The sequence below is a fragment of the Cyprinus carpio genome, chromosome B21 (assembly GCF_018340385.1).
Source record: "Cyprinus carpio isolate SPL01 chromosome B21, ASM1834038v1, whole genome shotgun sequence".
Classification (NCBI taxonomy): domain Eukaryota; kingdom Metazoa; phylum Chordata; class Actinopteri; order Cypriniformes; family Cyprinidae; genus Cyprinus; species Cyprinus carpio.
This window is the reverse complement of record NC_056617.1, coordinates 18,671,849-18,692,700: the sequence shown is the minus strand read 5'-3', so window position 1 is coordinate 18,692,700 and position 20,852 is coordinate 18,671,849. Positions and strand designations below refer to the sequence as shown.

Here is a 20,852-nt window from a genome sequence, read left to right as displayed (position 1 = left end):
TTTCGATGCAGCTCAAGTTCCTGAAGGGGAACGCTCCAAGGTTACGTATGTAACCCTAGTTCCCCGAGGGAATGAGACGATGCGTCTCCTGCCATTCTTCCGGCATCCCTGCGAGGGCTTCCCTCATTTTACCAGACGCTGCCGCTGTTTCCACCACACATGCTTTTATAGATTCCTGGTCGCTATGTTACCCCGTCTCGCCCATCCATTATACTGATTACACACGTGATTCAGAGCGTAGTCATGCTGAAGGCATTCCCAAAGCGTTTCAATGCAGCGTCTCAATCGCACGGGGAACTAGGGTTGCCTACGTAACCTTGAGGCATTTTGGACCCCATGAAATCTATTTTATTTTTCCCTAAATTATGTGGTTTTTAAATGTTTTATTTATTTATTGGATAATACAAATTTTTCATAAAAATGTCTAATGAATGATTTATTAAGACTTTAATTTAATCAATATTTTAAAATGTAATCAAATGAAAACATAACAAATAAATTACAACAAAACGCAGCATTTTTGTCAAATAAAATGTTGCACAACCGAACTGTATGAATTAAAATGGATGAAAAATATCTTGGTTGTATGAAATCCCTTAAAAATAATATTTATATTAATTATTAATATCCAGTAAAAATATCCAGAGCTTGGCATTGTTGTTGACAATATTGACAAATATTTTATAAAGATGTTAATATGATATTGTTAATCACTCAGCCAATAGCCTCCACCCTGGCAGCAAACCAGAGCACTCTAGCATAATGGCCATGAGTTGAGCATTGGAAACACTCATATTTTTTAAAGAAAATATTTCATATATTTAGTATTTATATATAAGTTTTCACATTTTTAACTTAACATTTTCCTAGTTTTATATCTGCAAGGACCAAAGTAGAGGCCAGATTTGTAATTTCCCAAGTTCTTCCATGTTCTTGATGACTCCAGCACTCATATTTATTATTTTACATGTGAGTTTTGGCAGTGCAGAAGAGCGTTTAGCGGAAGGAAATGCAGTTTCTCACACGTTTTGCATTTGTACACGAACAAGTGCTGCTGCAGCATTCTGATGACGGCGGAGCGGCTCCCGGCTGTTAGCTGCTCAGCATGTGGGCCTTTTTTATCTCAGCCTCCAACTTGGACTGCATGAAGGAAATAATTCATTACCGTGGCTGCATTGATTTATTCCTTCTGCAGACCTCAGCTAGTGTCTGACTTCAAACAAGTGCTCAAGGCGATGGACTGTTCAGCTCTTCCTAGAGCTGCCACCTTTACACACACAGACACACACTGGCAACAGAAAGACGCTGTAATCTGCTGAAAGGCTTCAGTGTTCAGCCTCTTGTCACAGAGGCAGAAAATGCAGTTCAGGCTCTGACAGCAGCTTTGTTTACAGCTACTTTTCTTAGTTGCAAATTTTCCAATAACTCCCATCTGTAGCATTGTATAATAAGTATAAATTAACAAAGCACTTATAAATCATATGCACTATTAGTTTATAGTTTCAAAACTGTAGTCTCTACATTGTTAGTACATTAATGGTTTATACACTAATAGTGAGTTCTTTGTTTGCTGCCAGAGTTTTCACAAGCAAGTTGTAATTTTCAAAGCTCATGGGACTATCACAACAGATCACCTAAAATCACTTTTTAAAAACATTTCAGCATGCTTTCAATTACTTTAGTGCAAAACCGAATCTCAAAGTATCCTTTTCACAACACAAAAAGTTTTTTTTATCTATAATATGTAAACATTCAACCATAATGCTATTACTATGAAGATTTTAATTTGCCTCTCTTCTTGTTCAGTTTGATTTGACACAGTATTTCACACTTTGTAGATTTGATTTCAGTTATTCAAGTAAGGTAATGTAAGTGTATTTTACTAAGGTGACAACTGTAGACTATATTGGTACAGTTTAACATCTTTAATTCAGCAACATGGCTGATTTCAATTGTTCAGTAATATCTACAGTAATATCTCAATATTTCACTATAACTGTTTTAACTGTCAAATGAATCAAATAACTGAAGAAAATGCAAGCAAAAAAACAAAACAAAACAAAAATCCTAGTGTGTGTGGCTGACCAAATGATAGCTTTCTTTCTTTCTCTTTCTTTCTCTCTTTCTTTCTTTCTTTGAAGAACTCTTGTGTAACTCAAGTGTGATGTTACTATGACCAGCATCTGTGCATAATAGTTTATCTTCATTGTCAGTCTAAAAGCATCAGACATTCGTAGTTGTTGCTGTGGCAACTGTGTGATGCTGATGTCACACACACAGGTTGAAGATGCCTTTAGACAGAAATGATCTCTGAATCCTTGCATGGAAATGCCTTAAGTAAATCAGCAATCAGTCCAGCTTGATTGCACATGAAGAGAAAATCGAGAAGCTCTTTTCCCGACTGATTATTCCATAATACAGTCGTTTTGAGCAATGATTATCAGATGATTAATGGTGCAGTGTTCAGACTTACAGTGTGGGTTTGAAGTATTGCTTTATTAATTGGGCCAATGACAGTGCAGGAAAAATCACATTCATTTTTTCCAGAGAAACAGATTTTTTGCTATAATGTATCAAACTTTTAAGAGAGACCTACAATGAGCTTACCAATGACAAATCATTTACTTGCCCTCACCCTACTTTCAATGTATGTACATATTTTGCGATAGAGTACTGTACTCTGCAAAGAGTTCAGACAGTCGTGAGGTATACGTTTAGGGTCTGTTTACCTAATAATCTTGCCTAGGGTTGTATAGAGGCAGAACATTTCTGGTAAATTTTCAAGGGAAGTCAAGCTGAGGAATTTTTGTAAATATATTAATTGGAATAATTCTGGAATGGTAAAAATATTTTACAATACTGTTCCTTACTTCTATCTGTAAGAAGACCACAATCTACTCAAAATTAAGACCTTTTTCCAATCTGCCATTTTAATCCAAAATCTTAGTGGGAAAAATGGCATTTATACATTTGCAAAACTATGTGAGTATTTATTGTATTTCTGATATTTTTCAGTCTGACTTAAAACCCCTACACAGCACTGAGTCTGATCTTCTAAAAGGTTTTAATTATATTTTAATGATGACTGATGCTGGTAATATGATGGCTTTGGTGCTTTTAGATCTTGGTTCAGCTTTTGACTTTGTTGACCAGAACATCCTCCTGCATCAGTCCTAGAGGTTCTTACTTTTTTTTGTTCTTATTTGTCAAACAGTAAATTCTCAGTTAGTCTTGGTAAGCACTCCTCTTCTTTAGTTATTTTACATGTGGTGTCCCTCAGGGCTCAATTCTGGTGCCATTATTGTTCTCAATGTACATGTTACCTCTCTCTCTCTTTCGGCTTAATCCCTTTATCAGGGGTCAATGCACATGTTACTTATTGGTTCAGTATTCAGGAGATTTTGTATCATTGCTATGCTGATGATACTCAACTCTATATACCATTAAAACGTAATGACAATTATTAAATGGTTAGTTCTAGTCCTTGGTTCTGATTGGTCAACAGATGTGTTTTATTCACGATAAAGCACGGCTATGACCGCTTGACCCAATGGTTCAGTGTATCACAACACAGAACCGCACAACACAAAACAACATTTACTGGCTAGCTAGCTACTATATAAACACATTTTGATTGAGTATTTGCTATTTAACCTTTAATACATAGATCAAGTATATTTATCCTAGTCATCCAAACTTACTACAACCGATGTAGTCCTTGATCTCAAATGCAGTAGTTGTGGCTTCAGTTGTCTTGCTGTGGTGTGCATCTGAATTTACGTTAAACCTGATTGTTGTTTTTTCCAACTACATTTAAGTTCCCTGTTATAGGCTAACCTGCTAATTTACAGTTTATTCCTATTAATTCCCATATATATCCTTTAATTGCCATGGAAAGTTTCCAACTTTAAAATTTCCTGCAATTTTGCAACCCTAATTGAACCTAAATAGTTGAGAACTGTCTGGGCAGTCAGAGTCAATCATGTCTGATTTGGGAATAGAGGACATACTATATGCGGGACAGATTTATTGTTTAACCCTTTAAAGCCTGATACATGAAATATTATTCTGAAAATAATAATTTAAAAAAAAGTACGTTTTGTTTGATTTTTGTTGATTATTGTAATTGAAACATCAGGCTTTCGTGGCTCATATCGTATGATATAATGAGAATATGGAGGAGGAACACACCTCAATTTAATTTACCGTGACCCACAATTTGGTTTAGATGCTGATATTCATACAGCCAAAATTAAGATGAAATTCTGATGCTTGTAATGTCAGTCAGTGAGCTCTTTATAACAGTATAGCAGCTAATTTATATAAGATAAAACATACAGATAAAACTATATAAATATCAGTTATCACTCTATACCTCCCAATAATACATCTTAGTAAGAAGATATTTAAATGTTTAGCTTGATGAAAAACCATGCAATGTAATGCAATACAATGATGACTGAGAACCGGATTATCATATTTGAGACTCAATGATTTTTAAAAAAAAAAATGATGTCTGTATAAGTAAAGCTCAGCTGCTTCAGTCCAGTAAGTGTTCATATGGAAAAATGACTAACAATATCAGAGTTATTCTTACGCTTACTTTATAAAAATCAGTAAAGATTTCACAGCAAAAAAAGACACACAAGCTGAAGGTGGAAGTTCGTACAATTACTGTTTATTAAAAGAGCTTTTATTTGTTATTACTTATATCTTTTGCTTATTATTATTATTTTGGTGATGTAATGTCAGTCAGTAAAGTCTGTGGAAGCACGCTTGGCAAGAGTGGTATGTCTGTGATACAGTATGTCAAGTTTGTGTGAAAGATCTTCATATACTGTATGTCTTGAGGTTAGCAAGTATCACCTAATGTATCCTGCTGACATATAATTAGGTAAAAACCCCAGGCCGCTCATTATCCCATTATAGCTGTGAATCTGAATACAAACTGCCAACGAGTCTATAATAGCTTGTCAGCACTTCTGATTGTGTTTGACATGAGTGCGCTGAGACGTCAACATCACTTTCATTGTCGTCATATTACCTTCCTCCACTCAACTGCTCATAAATCTCTCGAGTCCAGGTCCACATTTGTTTTGACTGTGTTTTGACTCAACTCATATATTCTCAATATAAAATCAGTTAGCTTCAGATTTCATCATTGTTCATTTTACTTCATAAATGCACTGCGGTGTCTTACGACACTCCATGTTTCCCCAAACTTTGTGCACTTGTGTACGGGCTCATTCTGTGGTCACACGAATAAAAATTCAGGGACTGGCCTCTTGTTGGCGCTATAACAGGAATAACATTAAAATGGCTATTGGCAACCATTGGTCCAAATCACTTGAAAAGTGGTTTCTTTGTCCAAAGTGCCATCACTGTCTATGAGGATGTTCACATTCTCATTACAAATGCTAAAACCTGAATCAGCATAACAAATGGAGTAAAACACGAACATTAATTTTATATTTTTTTCAGTATTTGGTGCATCTCTTTTCTACTTTCCTGACAGTAGCACTGGTCTGCATGATCTGAGATGATCCACAGAGCATCTTGAGCTTCGGTGGAAGACGAACATCTGACCAAATCTCATTTCACATCATAACGTTTTCCAAAACTGATTTACAATCCTAAATCCTTTTGTTTATTAACTGTACATACATCCACTTTCAGCTTGTGCTTCACATGTCTTTTTGCTGTGAAATATTTACTGATTTTTATGAAGTAAACATAAGAGTACCTTATATTGATATTGTTAGTAATATTTCAAGATGGGCACATACTGGACAAAGCAGCTTCACTTTACTTGATTATCCAGACAATTTCTTTTTTTTTTTTTTTAGAAAAATTAGTGAGTCTCAAATATGACCATCAGGCTTTTGAGGAAAGTTTATTTGTTCATCTCTCAATCATCATTGCATTGCATTATATGTTTTGATCATCAAATGAGCATTCAATATCACATTCATCAATATCTAAGACATATTATTGTTCCAATTAATTTTGACCATACTGTATATAAATATCAGCATCTGTGCCAAATTTAATATTTTTGCTCAGTTGGGCCTCTGAATAAAACTCAGCTTCATTTTCTCACTATATCACACTATATATGAATCTTAAAAGTAGTTTATCAGTGTACTCTTATCATCAGACTCTGGGACATTACTCTATAAATTGAAATGAGCATTCATTATTGTTCATTTCCGCTAATTGTCTGCTAGACCTCTTCATTTACACTTTATGGAGCAAATCTGGGCCTTTATCGATTAATGCAGCGTGTTTGCTCTAGAAGCAGCAAAAAGCAATCTCCTCCTTTTCAGTGTATCCAGCTTTGTCATTACATATGAGTCCAGCACTAAGCCGGGCGGAAGACGGGATTTCTGCCGTTATATTGCAACAAAATGGTTTGATCAGAGAAGAGGAAACTCCTAAAGCAAGGTTAGATTGACCTTTTTTTTGATATTGCGTTTTCCAAAAACTGATTTACTGTGGACAACACGTCGTTGATTTTCTGTCGGATTGCTGGAGAATGTGGAGGGTTTCTGTTGAACGAGAATCTCGGATCGAATGTGTCTGTTTCACCAGAACAGTCTGCTCCATCTACTGTAGGTCAGAAAATATCCCTGAGAAATCACATTAGTATGTTCATAAACACGACTGGAAGCTCTGACCATCTGTACGTGTCACCTGACCGCTATTGTGCTGTCATGAGCGATGACACCTGTCGCCCGAGTCTGACACGACATGATAGCTGCTGTTCCCTGACACGATCCTGCTAATGTGTGTGATCCTCTGTGTCAGTTTCATTTGAGAAAAACTACCATCAAATACACACTGAAACAAACCATCGAATAAAACAAATAAAAACTGCCCAAATAAAAATCCAACTTAACTTAAAAGAAACTGTGACAGAATTATATTACAGTTGTTTACTAAAATATACTTCTTAAAGTATTTTTTAAAGGTATATCACATAACATTTTACAGTTCTGTTGTAAAAATAAATAAATAAAAATAATAATAAATAAATAATAAAAAATAATAATAATAATAATGCAATGTTTTGTTTTTGATTTGCATCTTAAAAGACTGAATCGTTGGTTTTGTTGATCTTTTTGATGAGATGTTTGTATTAAACCATAAAACACAAACTTCAGAGAAAAATAAAATAAAATGGAAAACACAGAATTTAGGGGAAAATAAAATTTATTTTATGGGGCCCTAAATTAAAAGGAACCTTACTCTGTGTAGTTTAATTTTGAACAAAAAAATCTAACATACATGAACAAAGCCCCATTACCTTCCTCATAAATATTAACATTGAATAATATGGGAAAACATATTGTGATAACATTTTTAGCCATATTGCCCAGCTCTATAAATTAAGAATTTCTGTTCCATACTTTGTTATTTTGTGCTATAATATATATTATTGGCCTGCTGCTCCTAGCATTGTGGCACCACTTATACTTTTTTCAGATAACATTTATACTCAGTCAGTGAAAAGCCAAGACTCAAAAAAGTAAAGAGTAGAATTGTCAATATTGTTCCTTTTTAATGTTTTTTTAAGTGGTGCATAAATTAAAAATAAAAATGCCAAATTAAACAGGATGCAGGGAAAACAAGTACTACAATAAATTGTGAATACAACACACAGTGAGATAAGCAAGCACTTCATTATAAACTATACTGTAGGTTTGCTTAGATTTGAACACTGAACATTTTTGTTTTGTTGGTAATGAAATTCTTTATTACACCCGCAGCGGTTTATTACAGTAGGAAATGAACAAATCAGTTCTTGGTCATTCACCGCTGGTCCGTTTAAGCAGTTTGTGCCGGTAAACATCATTTCTGTTTAGTGTCAGACCAAGAGTGTTTGCAATATAATAATCAATGGTAATTTGCCAGGAGTCTGTTTTCATTTGTTTGAAAAGACAATGGAATATGGAGACTGTAATTTGCCTGTTATAGGAAACTGTGTAAGTATGAGCTGCAGTTTAAGTCAAGCCAAATTTATTTGTATAGCGCTTTTCACGATGCACATGGAGTTAAATATCAGTCAGTTTTGTTCAAAGAAAGAGTAAGCAATACTCAACTAGTACACAATTATCAGAAAGTATCAATGATGTGCATTTAGAAATTAAAAATATTCATAGTCAAAGAGTCTGATGTGAGTTTAACATTTTTCACATTTAATCCGCAGTCAATTTAGGTGATGATTTTGAGGAATAATGCTCGCATATTCCCTATTCTGTGTCTGGGTTTGGACTTTAAGTTGATGTTTTGGTCTGTTTCCTGTTTTTGTTTGATAGTCAGGAGTGGTGTCAAAAGTATTCACATTCATTACTCAAGTAGAAGTATAGATACTAGGGTTTAAAAAGACTTTTGTAGAAGTTGAAGTATCAACTCAAGCTTTTTACTCAAGTAAAAGTGTAAAAGTACTGGTTTCAAAACTACTTAAAGTATAAAAGTAAAAGTAATGTAAGGAAAAAAAATGCCATTAAGAACAAAAGCTTAGGCCACGCAACAGGGGTCTATTGTGCACTACCCCACCTCCTCAAAAAAACATTTTTCTAAAGGCTATAGGCCATAATGACTATAATGTTATATTAAAATATTCATGTTGAAAAATTTGGGATGCACTAGATTACCTGTTTCAGCCGCATATATGCCCATTGAAAATGAACACACTTTAGTACAATGCAAATACATTAAAGAACTAGAGATATGATGACTAGTTGCCTATAAGTATTGTAATGGTGCAAAAAGTCAAACTTCAGAGGCATGTCATCAATAACCTTTAATGGAATGTATTTAATGTACATCCAAGCTTAGCTGCAGGAATCTGCGAGGGCAATGAACAAGAAAATTGGTGTACCCAGGGCAGGCTTAGTAACAATTACCCTTGTATGGTTGTCTATATACAATAAACCATTAGTGCTGTCAGAATGAATGATTAATCCAAGTGATTAATCAAAAAATAAAAATGAAAATTAATTCATAATCCTAATACCTTCTTGATCGATAGCTTCCTGTATTCGCTACATGGTTAGAGAGTTGGACTTGTAACCAGAAGGTTGCAGGTTTGAGTCTCGGTGCTGGCAGGAGTTGTAGGTGGGAGGGAGTGAATGAACAGTGCTCTCTTCCACCCTCAATACCCACGGCTGAAGTGCCCTTGAGCAAGGCACTGAACCCAGTTGCTCCTCGGGCGCTGGATATATAGCTGCCCACTGCTCCGGGTGTGTGTTCACGGTGTGTTCACTTCTCACTGTTGTGTGTGTGCACTTGGATGGGTTAAATGCAGAGCACCAATTAATTCCGAGTATGGGTTACCATACTTGGCAAATGTCACGACTTTCACATTGTCAATCGCAAACGCTAATTTATTCAAACGTCTAGTTACCGGACTACCTACAGTAGCTTAATTTGCGGAGGATGAAGAGAAAGCACCCATTTGATAAATGAGCCAGTAGTTGAGAAATAATAACTTTTACGTAGGGTCCGGTGCCATTTCGATCCTTTTAAAATGGTACCGGTGCCTAAACGGTGCCTGAAACGATACTTAAAAAAAGAGCCACAAAAAAAAACTGGATTAACAATAAAGAACATTACAAATATTTAAAATAAATCCATAGCTTTCACCTTGGATGCTCTCATTTGCCAAGTTGTGCTTCCCTTACTCTAAGGCTAATAAATGTATTTCACAATCTGGGTCATTATTTTATACAAAAGCACACATAATGTTTCTACTGTATCTCTGTCAATCACTCTGATATTTAGTTAAAATGAATGGTGTCTGTCACTGTCTTTAAGCAGTTCTGTGAATGACTGTATGGTCATTCTTTATAAAGTAGCAACAATGTCGTTTGTAAAGTACAGTACTGTGCAAAAGTCTTAGGCACATTAGTATTTTCACCCCAAAAAGGGGTTTAAGCCATTTATTTATATCTTTTGCTGTAGTGTGTCAGTAGGAAATATCAGTTTGCCATTAATTTTAATAATAATCTAGTGTGATTTTGAATGCACAAGCAGTCTGACAACGGCAAAATGAATGTTTGGAAATGTAAACTGATTTTCTACTGACACACTACAGCAAAATATATAAATAACTGTCCGAACACCATTCTTTGGGGTGAAAACACTAACGTGCCTAAGACTTTTACACAGTAGTGTATGTATAAAGTACGTATGATTTAATTCAGTATATTTAAATAAGTACAATTGAAGTATGCGTTCGTTTATATGTGTTAAGGGCTAGATTGTCGCTGGAGGAAACAGCTGTGGTGTGATGAGCGGTGACAAGCGAAAACTTTACAGAAACCGACTGCTCCCTCGACCTTTTGTAAACTGTATTTATGACAAAGAACTGCACAGATACAGATATTCTAACAATTTATCGATAAACACACACCTTGTGTCCTCTGTTTCTGTTTAAGTGCGCTCGCGCTGCTCCACCGCCGTCTGTGGATTGAAGAGCGCGCTGAAAGACGGAGAGTAGACCGGTCTGCCGCCTTTTTCATAAGAAATTTAAGGGGACTGACTCTGAGGCGATCGCGAATTTGAGTACAGTTTATGGAGCTAAATGCTATAGCCCCTATAAAAAAGCCTAGCGACGCCCATGCTTCTTGTGTAGGCCTACATTTCGGAGAACCAGGACAAACATTTCAATCGATCGCTCAGGCATTTAAGAGGCACCGAAATCTGTGTCCTTATTCGGTTCGGTGCATACCGGTTCCATACCCCAACCCTACTTTTAAGAAATATATTTTTTTGATATACGAACCCAACACTGGCTATGCCCTTACTGGAGTGTGATGTGATCTGATTGTGCAGGTGCGATGGATCGCGTACAAACCAATAGGGTGTCGGAATGGTATATGTTTATACTTCTCATCCAACCACAATCAACTTCACTTCATCCGGATGGCGCGATTTATCTGGATAGGTGTTTTTTTTTTTTTTTTTTTTTTGAATGATGACAAGCCGGAATGAAAACAAGCCGAAATGAGTAACGAACCTATTTTTTAAAATGTAAGGAGTAGAAAGTACAGATAATTGCGTGAAAATGTAAGGAGTAGAAGTAAAAAGTCGGCTGAAAAATAATTACTCAAGTAAAGTATAGATACCCAAAATTTCTACTTAAGTAATGTAACGAAGTATTTGTACTTCGTTACTTGACACCTCTGATAGTCAGGTTAGTCTCCAGGTGTTCCTTGTCTCTCTTACTGTACTTTGTTAGGTCTTGGTTATCTTCCCTTGTGTTTAGTTGGTATTTAGTTCCAGCTCTTGTTTGCTTAGAGTTTTTTTTTTTTCTTGGACTTATAGCGTCTTGTTTGTTTTGATTTCTCCACTTTAAAAATAAGCATACAGTAATAAAGTACTTTTAAATCAGCTATTGTTGGATAGTTTGCGTATACAGTAGTATATAAACTGTAATCTCTGCATGGTTAATACATTAATAGGTTATGCACAATTAGTGAATTTTGTCACACTATTTTAAGGTCCAATTATCACTATTAACAAATCATTAACTACGACTTTTGCCTCAATAAACTCCTAATTTGCTGCTTATTAGTAATTAGTAAGGCAGTTGTTAAGTTTAGGTATTGGGTAGGATTAGGGATGTAGAATATTGTCATGCAGAATATGTGCACTAATAAACAGCCAATATGTTAACAATAGATTTGCTAATAAGAAAGTAGTTAATAGTGAGAATTAGTCCCTATACTAAAGTTTTACTGGGAATTCTTCTTTCGTTGTTACTCTAATTTACTTATTATTCATTAATATTATATATTATTTAATTAGCTTATTATGTAAGTAAGAAACCTAAAGTTAATGTATTTGTTAATATTTAGGAACACTCACTATTGATGCAATTCATGTCTAATAAAGGTAGGTTATACAGTAGTCTTTAATTTAGTATTTCCTATTTAGTGTGACCTAATTCAATGTGAGAACAATCTACTTCTAATAAATCATTAACAACTCCTTTACTACTGTAACAATTAATGAAGAACTCTCTAAAGAACAACTGTTTTTACTAATGTTTCTTTTTCTGATTATTATAAACAAATTAAACCCCTTGTTGATCATTTGCGCACTGATTTGATTGTATTTTACAGACTAGCTTTAAAGATCCTGTGAGAACATGCCATTAGTTTAAGCACACATTTATTTATTTATTTTTTTCCAATTACAGGTTAAAATTTGGTAGGTGTTCCAAACCTGTCCTGGTTGAGTAAACAGCTGTTGGGCAGGTAATTAATCACAGCGCGTGCCCTTCACGTCCCACTGCGGTCTACAGGGAGCAGGTGACATGTCGTGCTAAACAGCGTTCTCTCGTCTCAAAGCGTTTATTCTAGAGCACTTTAATGCATTGGATGGCAGCTTTTGGAGTTTATGTGCTTTTAAATTGTCGATAAACAGCTTGAAGGGTATGAAAGATTTGGTTTATGCTGATGCATCTTTCGGTTGGGTTTTTATTGTGTAAAGTCATCAGTGTGATGTTCAGTGTTTTGTTTGTGTGTGGTAGAAGATCAGGAGAACATCAGCAGGTAATCGATCTTGATTCAGCAGGGAGCTAGTCTTCCCTAGTTACATGCTTTTTGACAAATGAGTTTTCACAAACTTTCTAGCCCTTTGTGATTAATGATTCTCAATAATCAGATTGATTTGCTAATGAATATTTTAGACCCATTTAAGGCTTTTCGCACCACGCTTAACCACAGCTTATCAGCGTTTGAAAGGAAATGCCAAATGACTACGGAAAACCTGAATTGGAGTAAAGAAGAAACTGTTTTGGAGTGATTAGGTCTTACATTCTTAGTGTGACATGTGAGCTTATTAATACACAGGATTGAAATCTCTTTTGTTACCCAACTGACAATTCACAAAGAGCTTGATTGACAGGTGATTCAATATATTGTTTAAAAATACATTTAAAACAAGTTAGATAAAAAGTTATCTAAAAGTAATCTAAAGAGTAGTCTGAATGCATTACCTGAAACAAGTAACCTAGATTACGTTACTAACTACAGTATTTATGTCATGACAGCTCTCGGAGGGATTATACAGTATTAATGTATTTGGTCTTGGTGGAATACCGAGACTTGCTACTGCCAATACATCCGTAACATGCTGCTGTGAGAATGTAGGAAATACTGCTGCTGCAAATATAACATCCATGAAATAACCCCCATATAGCATACATGAATCACCTCGAAGCAGATCTGTACAGGTGGAGCTGGGGAAGGTGGAGGGTTTCTGAAGCATGCTGCAACTGCTACAGCAAGCACTAGTCGTACATTTGAATGTTGAACAATGAGCTCATTGGCTACCGATACAGGAGAGAACCAATCAACTGTGCCATGTGATAATGATAGTGCTCCTGTAGCTCAAGTGGTAGAGCATTGCGTTACCAAGCGCAAGGTTGGGGGTTCGATTCCCTGGGAACACATGATAGGTAAAAATTGATAGCCTGAAGTGCACTGTAAGTCACTTTGGATAAAAGCGTCTGCTAAATGCATAAATTTATTTATTTATTATAATGATGTCATTAGGTCAGACTGAGTTAGACCTATCGGACTGCGCCATCTAGAGTTTAATGACTGTAAAATGTAATAATTCAAGTTTACTTAATTGCCTAAAATTCAGCAAAAAATTGGTTCATGTTTTGACTTAAAGTTTACTACCACTTTGTAGAGGCAACTTGTTTATTTCTAGGTGACCAGAACACTTGTGTATTGGTATCTCAGTTTTACAAGCTGAAATTGGTTCAGTCCACTAAAAGATTTAAGTAGACCAAACTCAAAGTTTTATTTAAAATTGCAAGTTGTTATACAAAGACAGGCAAAAGAGTGCCAGGGAGCATTTGCTGGGGAGTGTTATGCATTTATTTTTTATGTACAATTATTAAACTGCAAACACTATTCAAATACGTTGTGTATTTGAAACTTAATTGAATTTAAGGAAGTTATTAACCTAAAAAGAACAATTTAACTCAAATCTCTTGCAGTTTACCATTAGCTTGTAATGAATTAATTAATGTAACTAGCCAACAGACATCACTGCATTGACAACTACACAGCTACTGCCTTAAAAATAAAGCAACATGCAGCATCATGCCATTGTTTTTGGTACATCCTCGACATAAACACAGGCTCTACTCTTCAGTGCAATTTTAGCCTTACAAATCTCAGACACAACAGAAACCCTTGTAAATCCCATCATAGCAGAATCTGTTTCCATGACTTTTCCAGGACAACAACAGTTTAAAAATATGTGATATTTCCAGGTTTTCAATGACTGTAGGATCCCTTTTGTTTCGTCCCATCATTCTTCAGTCTGTTTCTCTGAATCAAGAAATACTCAAACTGAATGTTGTAGTAGGATCAGTCTTCACCTGTTACATTACTGAGAAGAGAGAAGATTGGAAAACAAGAATGAGAAGTAGTAAAGCATTTGGAGGCATCCAGCTTATATATATATATATATATATATATATATATATATATATATATATATATATATATATATATATATATATATATAATATAATATATAAATATATATATATATATATATATATATCCATATTGCTTATGTCAAGTAATTTTTATGGGATGGATTTTAATTGGCTCTGTAATTGAGGTTGGCCCTTCAGGGCATGATGGTAGAACAAATGTCAACATTCCTTAAATGCAGAGTGTGGCAGAGCCATCCCGAACCCGTGGGCTCATGCACACCTGTGCATTATGAAAGCTGATCTAATCAAAAGTGTGATGTTCTCCTACCACCATCTCAGAGCCTTTCTTCAGCCGAGACAATAACCACATCCTCACGAGGGTCTCTTGTTGATGATCATTTTGGCAAGTCTACCACTCGGATCTCCTGTGTATCCAATATACTTAACCTAAACATAAAAAAATAGATAAATAAAGTAGTCACAGTCTTGTTATTTAAAGCATATATATATATATATATATATATATATATATATATATATATATATATATATATATATATATATATATATATATTTAAATGTATTTCAAACCAAATATACAAACAATGGCCAAAATATATATTTGCTAAAATATGTTTGTATTTTTATAAAATATATAGACAGACGGACGGACTTCTAGCTATCTATTGACCACTGTATTATTTAAATAATATAATACATTTCATATAAATTACTTTAATACAGTGCATGAAATTAGTGTATATATGAATAGTTTAGCATCATTATGCAAAAATATTTAACTGCTCAGTGCTACAACTAACCAATCATAATCAAGTAAATCAAGTAGTAAAATGTTTAAATGTGACTTATCTAATAGAAGGGACGTGTGTGTGTGTGCGTGCGTGCGTGCGTGTGTGTGTGTGTGTGTGTGTGTGTACTGCAGATACCTCAGCATGTTAATTTTCTCAGGGGCATGAACATATGTTTTGATCTACTCATCTAGCTATATAAAGAAATAAGAGCAGTTTGGTTTGAAAGAAGTTGTGCATGTGTTAGCAGCCTGCAGTTACGCTGTTTGCACTCTTAAAAGTGTTTGCAGCCAGCAGGTGTTGTGCTTTATGGGGGTGTTGCTGTTTAATCTTATTTTAGGAACAAAGCACATGGAGACACCTTTAATAAATCCACATGCAATGAGTGTGAGAGACCTGACAGGTACTGTGTGTCACATGAGAACTTGTATAAACACTCAATATGACGGGTAATAACCGAACACACTCACTAAAGCCGCTTCGGATCTGTGCATGCAAAACTCTGTGCTCTTCCTCCTCTTATTTCAGTCATGAAACACATGGAGAGTTTTAAATCAGTTGTTCTAAGTTGGTAAAAATTCAAAATGTTTTTATATTTATATATTTTTTATTTATTTATTATTTTATATTTATTTTTATATATATATATATATATATATATATATATATATATATATATATATATATATATATATATATATATATATAACTTGTATTTATATTATTTTATATTTATAACTAACATGCAATTGCAAATCTAAAATTGATTTCATACAACAGTTCAATAAACAAGCAGTTAGTATTAAGTGACTTACATTTTAGAAGCAATATTGACCGACAAAAATAGCTCCAAACAAAGATCCATACCATAGTTGCTTTTGGGAAACGCACCCCAGGTTAGTCAATGATACAGTGGCCCATTCATAAAGACAACAATTTGCTTCATTCGTGAATGCATAAGCTATTTGAACGAATCAAATGAATAATTCAATGACTCATTGAGACAGTCACTTGCTACCTACCACTGGTTTAGATCCATATGCAAAAGTATCATTCCATTTTTAGCAACATATTCAATTGGTATATTCAGTTATTTAAAACATTAATAAATGAATTTGTTAAAAATAAATTAAGTTAGAATGATAGTGTCTTATCATTCTGACCTATTTTATTAATCAAATCTTTTTTTTTTTAAGTAACATTGTTGCTCAGACAAGTTAATGACTGATTTTCATGTGAAGGCTTAATATTGAGCCCTGCAAATACTAATCAAAATCGAATAGCCCTACTTAACTGATTACCTCAAATTGTTTGAGTTTTGCAAACTTGTTTGGGTTTATACTTTAAAACACAGAAAGCGGTTCTGGATTCCCTGACCATGGTCATTTTGTCTTAAACACAGAGCTGTAAACGGCACATCAGCCTTATCAGCTGCTCAGAAACTGAGGCGGTGTGCCACTGTGGAGAGCTATTCCAAGTTCATCTGTTGTAGTGTCATATATAAAGAGGCTGTGGCTGTTCATGCACCTTTCCTCTTTGATTGAGGAGGCACTTTGACTGTGCTTAGCATTTGTCTAAAAAACCCTGCAGGAAGCTTTCATTTAGGTGGGAAATGAGTGCTCTCGCCTTTGGCTGATGTCGGCAATAACACCTAGCTTTGATGGATCAAATAGTTTGCAAATCCCGGGCAAGTCAATTACTTGCGAGGAGGGGCTATTTTTGGGCGTGAGGGGAACACAAAGAGTCATTACAGAGATAATGTCATGTCAACCCTATCCAGCAGGAGGGCTGCCATGGGCAATGGATATGTCATCCGTCTGTCTGCATCCCTGCCTCAGAGACTATCGTGCACGCATGTGTGTGTGTGTGTGTCTGGGTGGTAAACAATCTCAAACCAGACCTCTTCTGCTAGGGAAAATCAACATGGTGCCAGGGAACGAAAAGTGTTTTTATTGCTGGAGGCTAAAAATGAGAAGCACAATGACGAGGCATCTGCTGAATCCTGAAAGGGAGATGCTAGGTTTTATATTTGCTGTAAAATTTTGAAGCTGTGGATGTATTCACTTTTAGACTCCGGTGAGGAGAAGTTGCCTTCGCTTTTATAAAACTTCCTCCTCTGATGTGCTATTCTAATGCTACGTACACACTACTTTGCTATATTTGACAAAAGAAATATCACCTGGGGATGTAATAATGAGGTGCTGCATTTTGTATTGCTAACGTTTTATCTGTTCTCTCTTGACTCTAATGGGAAATGGCATCACTGGACAAGAGTGAAAGCTTTTCGTGTTTTAACCTTGTAAAGCCAGACAGAATTTGAAATGGAAATTTGTTTTTGCTTATATTAAAGAACATTTGTACTAACAAATATTTTTAAAAGTTGGAAAAAAGGTTTGCATATGTGTGTTTTATCATATTTGATACATCAGGCTTTTATGGTTCATATAGTTAGATATATACGATAGGAATATAATGCTTACTTGCGGAGGAAAAAAAAACGCTCAATTTCATTCAGAGACCCAAACTGAGTATAAAATATGCAATATGGTGCAGATGCTGCTGTTTATGTGATGAGAAAATAAGATGAAATGCAGATGCCTGTTATATAAATCAATGAGATATTTATAACAGTATAGAAGATACTTACATAAAATTATAGAAATATCAGTCATACCTCTATATCGCCAATAATACTGTATGTCTTAGTAAGATGATACTTAAATGATCAAAACATAATGCAATGCAATACAGAGATGAACAAATAAACGTTCCTCAAAAGCCTGATGATCATATTTCAGACTCACTGATCTTTCTAAAACTTATGTCTGGATGATCAAGTAAAGCTAAGCTTTTTCAGCAAGTAATATTATTAACAATATCAAAGTTATTCTTACATTTACTTTATAAAAATCAGTAAAGATTTCACAGCAAAAACATGTAGCATGAGCTGAAGGGTGCTTTTGTACAATTATACTAAAATAATTAAAAATGCCTGCATTTTTGGAGTCATGGAATGTGGCTGTCAGTCCGGAACTCTGTGGCATGATTTATTAAAGTGTTTCATAACTTTTAAACACATGCAAACTTCTTATTTACTAGTCACCCAAATGTTAAATAAGCATTATTACATATTTTTCACAAATGGCAGAATTAGGAACAGCACGTCAACTGAATTCAGTGTCAAAAACATTGTTAAAGAACATATTCTAGTGATCTCAGCAGCAGAAATTCACTACAGCATGATGAAATGATGGAGAAGAGCGTTCTAGTCGGTGTCTGGATCACGGTGGATCACAAGTCATTGTTGTAGCGGTACACGGGCCGTTCCACCTCTTGCACCTGCTGCATTTTCAGATCGGATGGCTGCTATTTGACAGGCAGGTGCAGGAACTCATTTTCCCTCTAACCAGGACAAATCAATGTGTTCAGCACCGCAATCGTCTCTCAACGTCACCTAAATGACCTCTTTTCATTTGAAAGAATTAAATCTACCTGGAACTGTCAGGAAATCATGCAAACAACATGTTTGTTCCCAGGAAGTGTCCACTGCAGCAGAATGCTAATGGACACAAGCGTTCAAGTCATTTGCTTAAGCCGTCGAGCATCTGCGTGATCTGCTTAGACTGCCATCAGCACACCAACACTGTTATTTGCAAGCTAGCTGTGAAATGATTGATCTGAAAGCCAGACTGTTATTGACCCGAGGTCAGTCGGAGACATTTGCGATGTCTGGGCTGTTCTTGTTTGCACACTTCAGACGGACCGTTCATCAAATGATCAAATGGCTCATCAGGACAAGTCATCTTACTTTTATTTCTATAGTGTTCTACACAATACAGAGTGTGTCAAAGCAGCTTTAGAGTGATAAACAGAAAAATAACACAAGCAATGATGGAAAATAGGGTCGTGATCTTGGTTTCTGCTGCTTTCGATTTGATAACTCTTTCCCCGCCATTACCAGAATTGTTTCTTTCCATGCTTTTACTGTTATATGGTAGGGGGCGCTATTACACATCTTCTGAAAGAGTACAGAATCCCCAGGTCAAAACACAGGCGAAGAAGCAGCACAAACAAGTGATCGTGTATGTAAGCAGATGCATAAGTAAAACAATGCGACCATCATACATTAACAGCATATACTATAATTTACATTTAATTTAATTAAAATAAGTTTAAAACACACAAAAACTTCTTATTTACTAGTCACCCAAATGTTAAATAAGAATGTTAAAAGATGTTTAAATGTTAAATATTGTCGTAAATGCTGACGTAAAGCATTTTCATTCGGCTTGGATTTTTCAACCGATTGTAACCAGAAAACAATGCTCCATGTAAATTCATCTAGTGTTGCAAACAAACAGATCCATGTTTGGATAGTGCCTAGTAATGGGAAGATTGGATCATTTTACCAACTCAGATCTTTAAATCTCATTCAGCTAAATGAACAAATCTTTATTCAAGTGTCCTAGTCCAGGAGCTTGTCTTCCTCAAAAGGAACTGTAGCATATTAAACTGAGACAGCAGAAAGTATTTTAAGATTCCAACACCTTAATAAAGTAATACATGTAAATGTATGGGCTAACTAAATTGCAATAATGGTGTTTTGTCTTGCAGAGGTCATTCAGCTCAGTCTAGCTGATGACAAGCGTCTGAGCGTCACAACAGTGACCGTCGGCCTGAGCGCTGTGCTGTCCTGCGCCATTCAGGGAACCCTGAGACCACCCATCATCTGGAAGAGAAACGGCATCATCCTCAACTTCCTGGATCTGGAGGATATAAATGTGAGTACTTCCATATCACACTATTGAACATCACCCATTATGTCTAAAAATGAAGATGCCCCAGTAGCATTGTATGTAATTTAAGAGGGTTTTGAATATGACATAAATAATCACGGCTAGAAAATTAACCCTGGTCATGCAGGCCCATTTACATATGCTTATTGCGACAGCACAGCTTGGTAATATGCATCCTGCATGACGTGAGGCATTCACAGTATTCTGGATTATAAGGAAATGTTGTGCTCAGAACACCTTCTCAAGGTGAGGAACCCTGCAGAGCTTCTTTTCTGATGTAAAATGCTTACATCCTCCTGTTAATTGGGCATCTGCTGAATATCTGATAACCTTCCAGAACATAAAGCTCAGTCGGGGTCCAGTTGCATTGATTTTCACCAATTAATCAGTATGTTTGAGAATAGAAGCTCATGCCAACACAAATTACAAATGTTAATGTTCATTATCAGGACACATGTTCAGTATTCTGAGGCGTGCTTTCCATTTCCAATTACTAAACACATTTGTGTTTCTTCATTTCATATCATGATGTAATTGGAAATAACATAATGAATGTGGTCTCAGGAGTTGGGCCAGGAGCCGTGCTGATTTCAAAGGACTGCAAATCATGTGTAAATTTTGAGAAGCAGAGGGTGGGAATGGGTAGTGTTTAATGAGGTGTGTCATGCTTGTGTTTAGCTCACCTGCGTTCCTGACAGCATGGGGTTGTGTTTACGCACTCGCTCATTACAATACTCTAATTGCATGTTAATGAAGTGTTTGTTGAATGTTGCA

At 35.5% G+C, this 20,852-nt stretch overlaps 1 protein-coding gene across 3 annotated transcripts in view; it reads left to right on the top strand.

The window, feature by feature from the left end:
- The window catches only part of LOC109045648 (follistatin-related protein 4-like), a 179,128-nt gene that overhangs the window by 123,864 nt on the left and 34,412 nt on the right, over window positions 1-20,852 (top strand). For all 3 annotated transcript variants that reach the window (XM_042747686.1, XM_042747687.1, XM_042747685.1), the window contains exon 7: window positions 19,897-20,063. In XM_042747686.1, coding sequence (XP_042603620.1) covers window positions 19,897-20,063 — 167 coding nt within the window. The remainder of the gene's footprint in view (window positions 1-19,896; window positions 20,064-20,852) is intronic.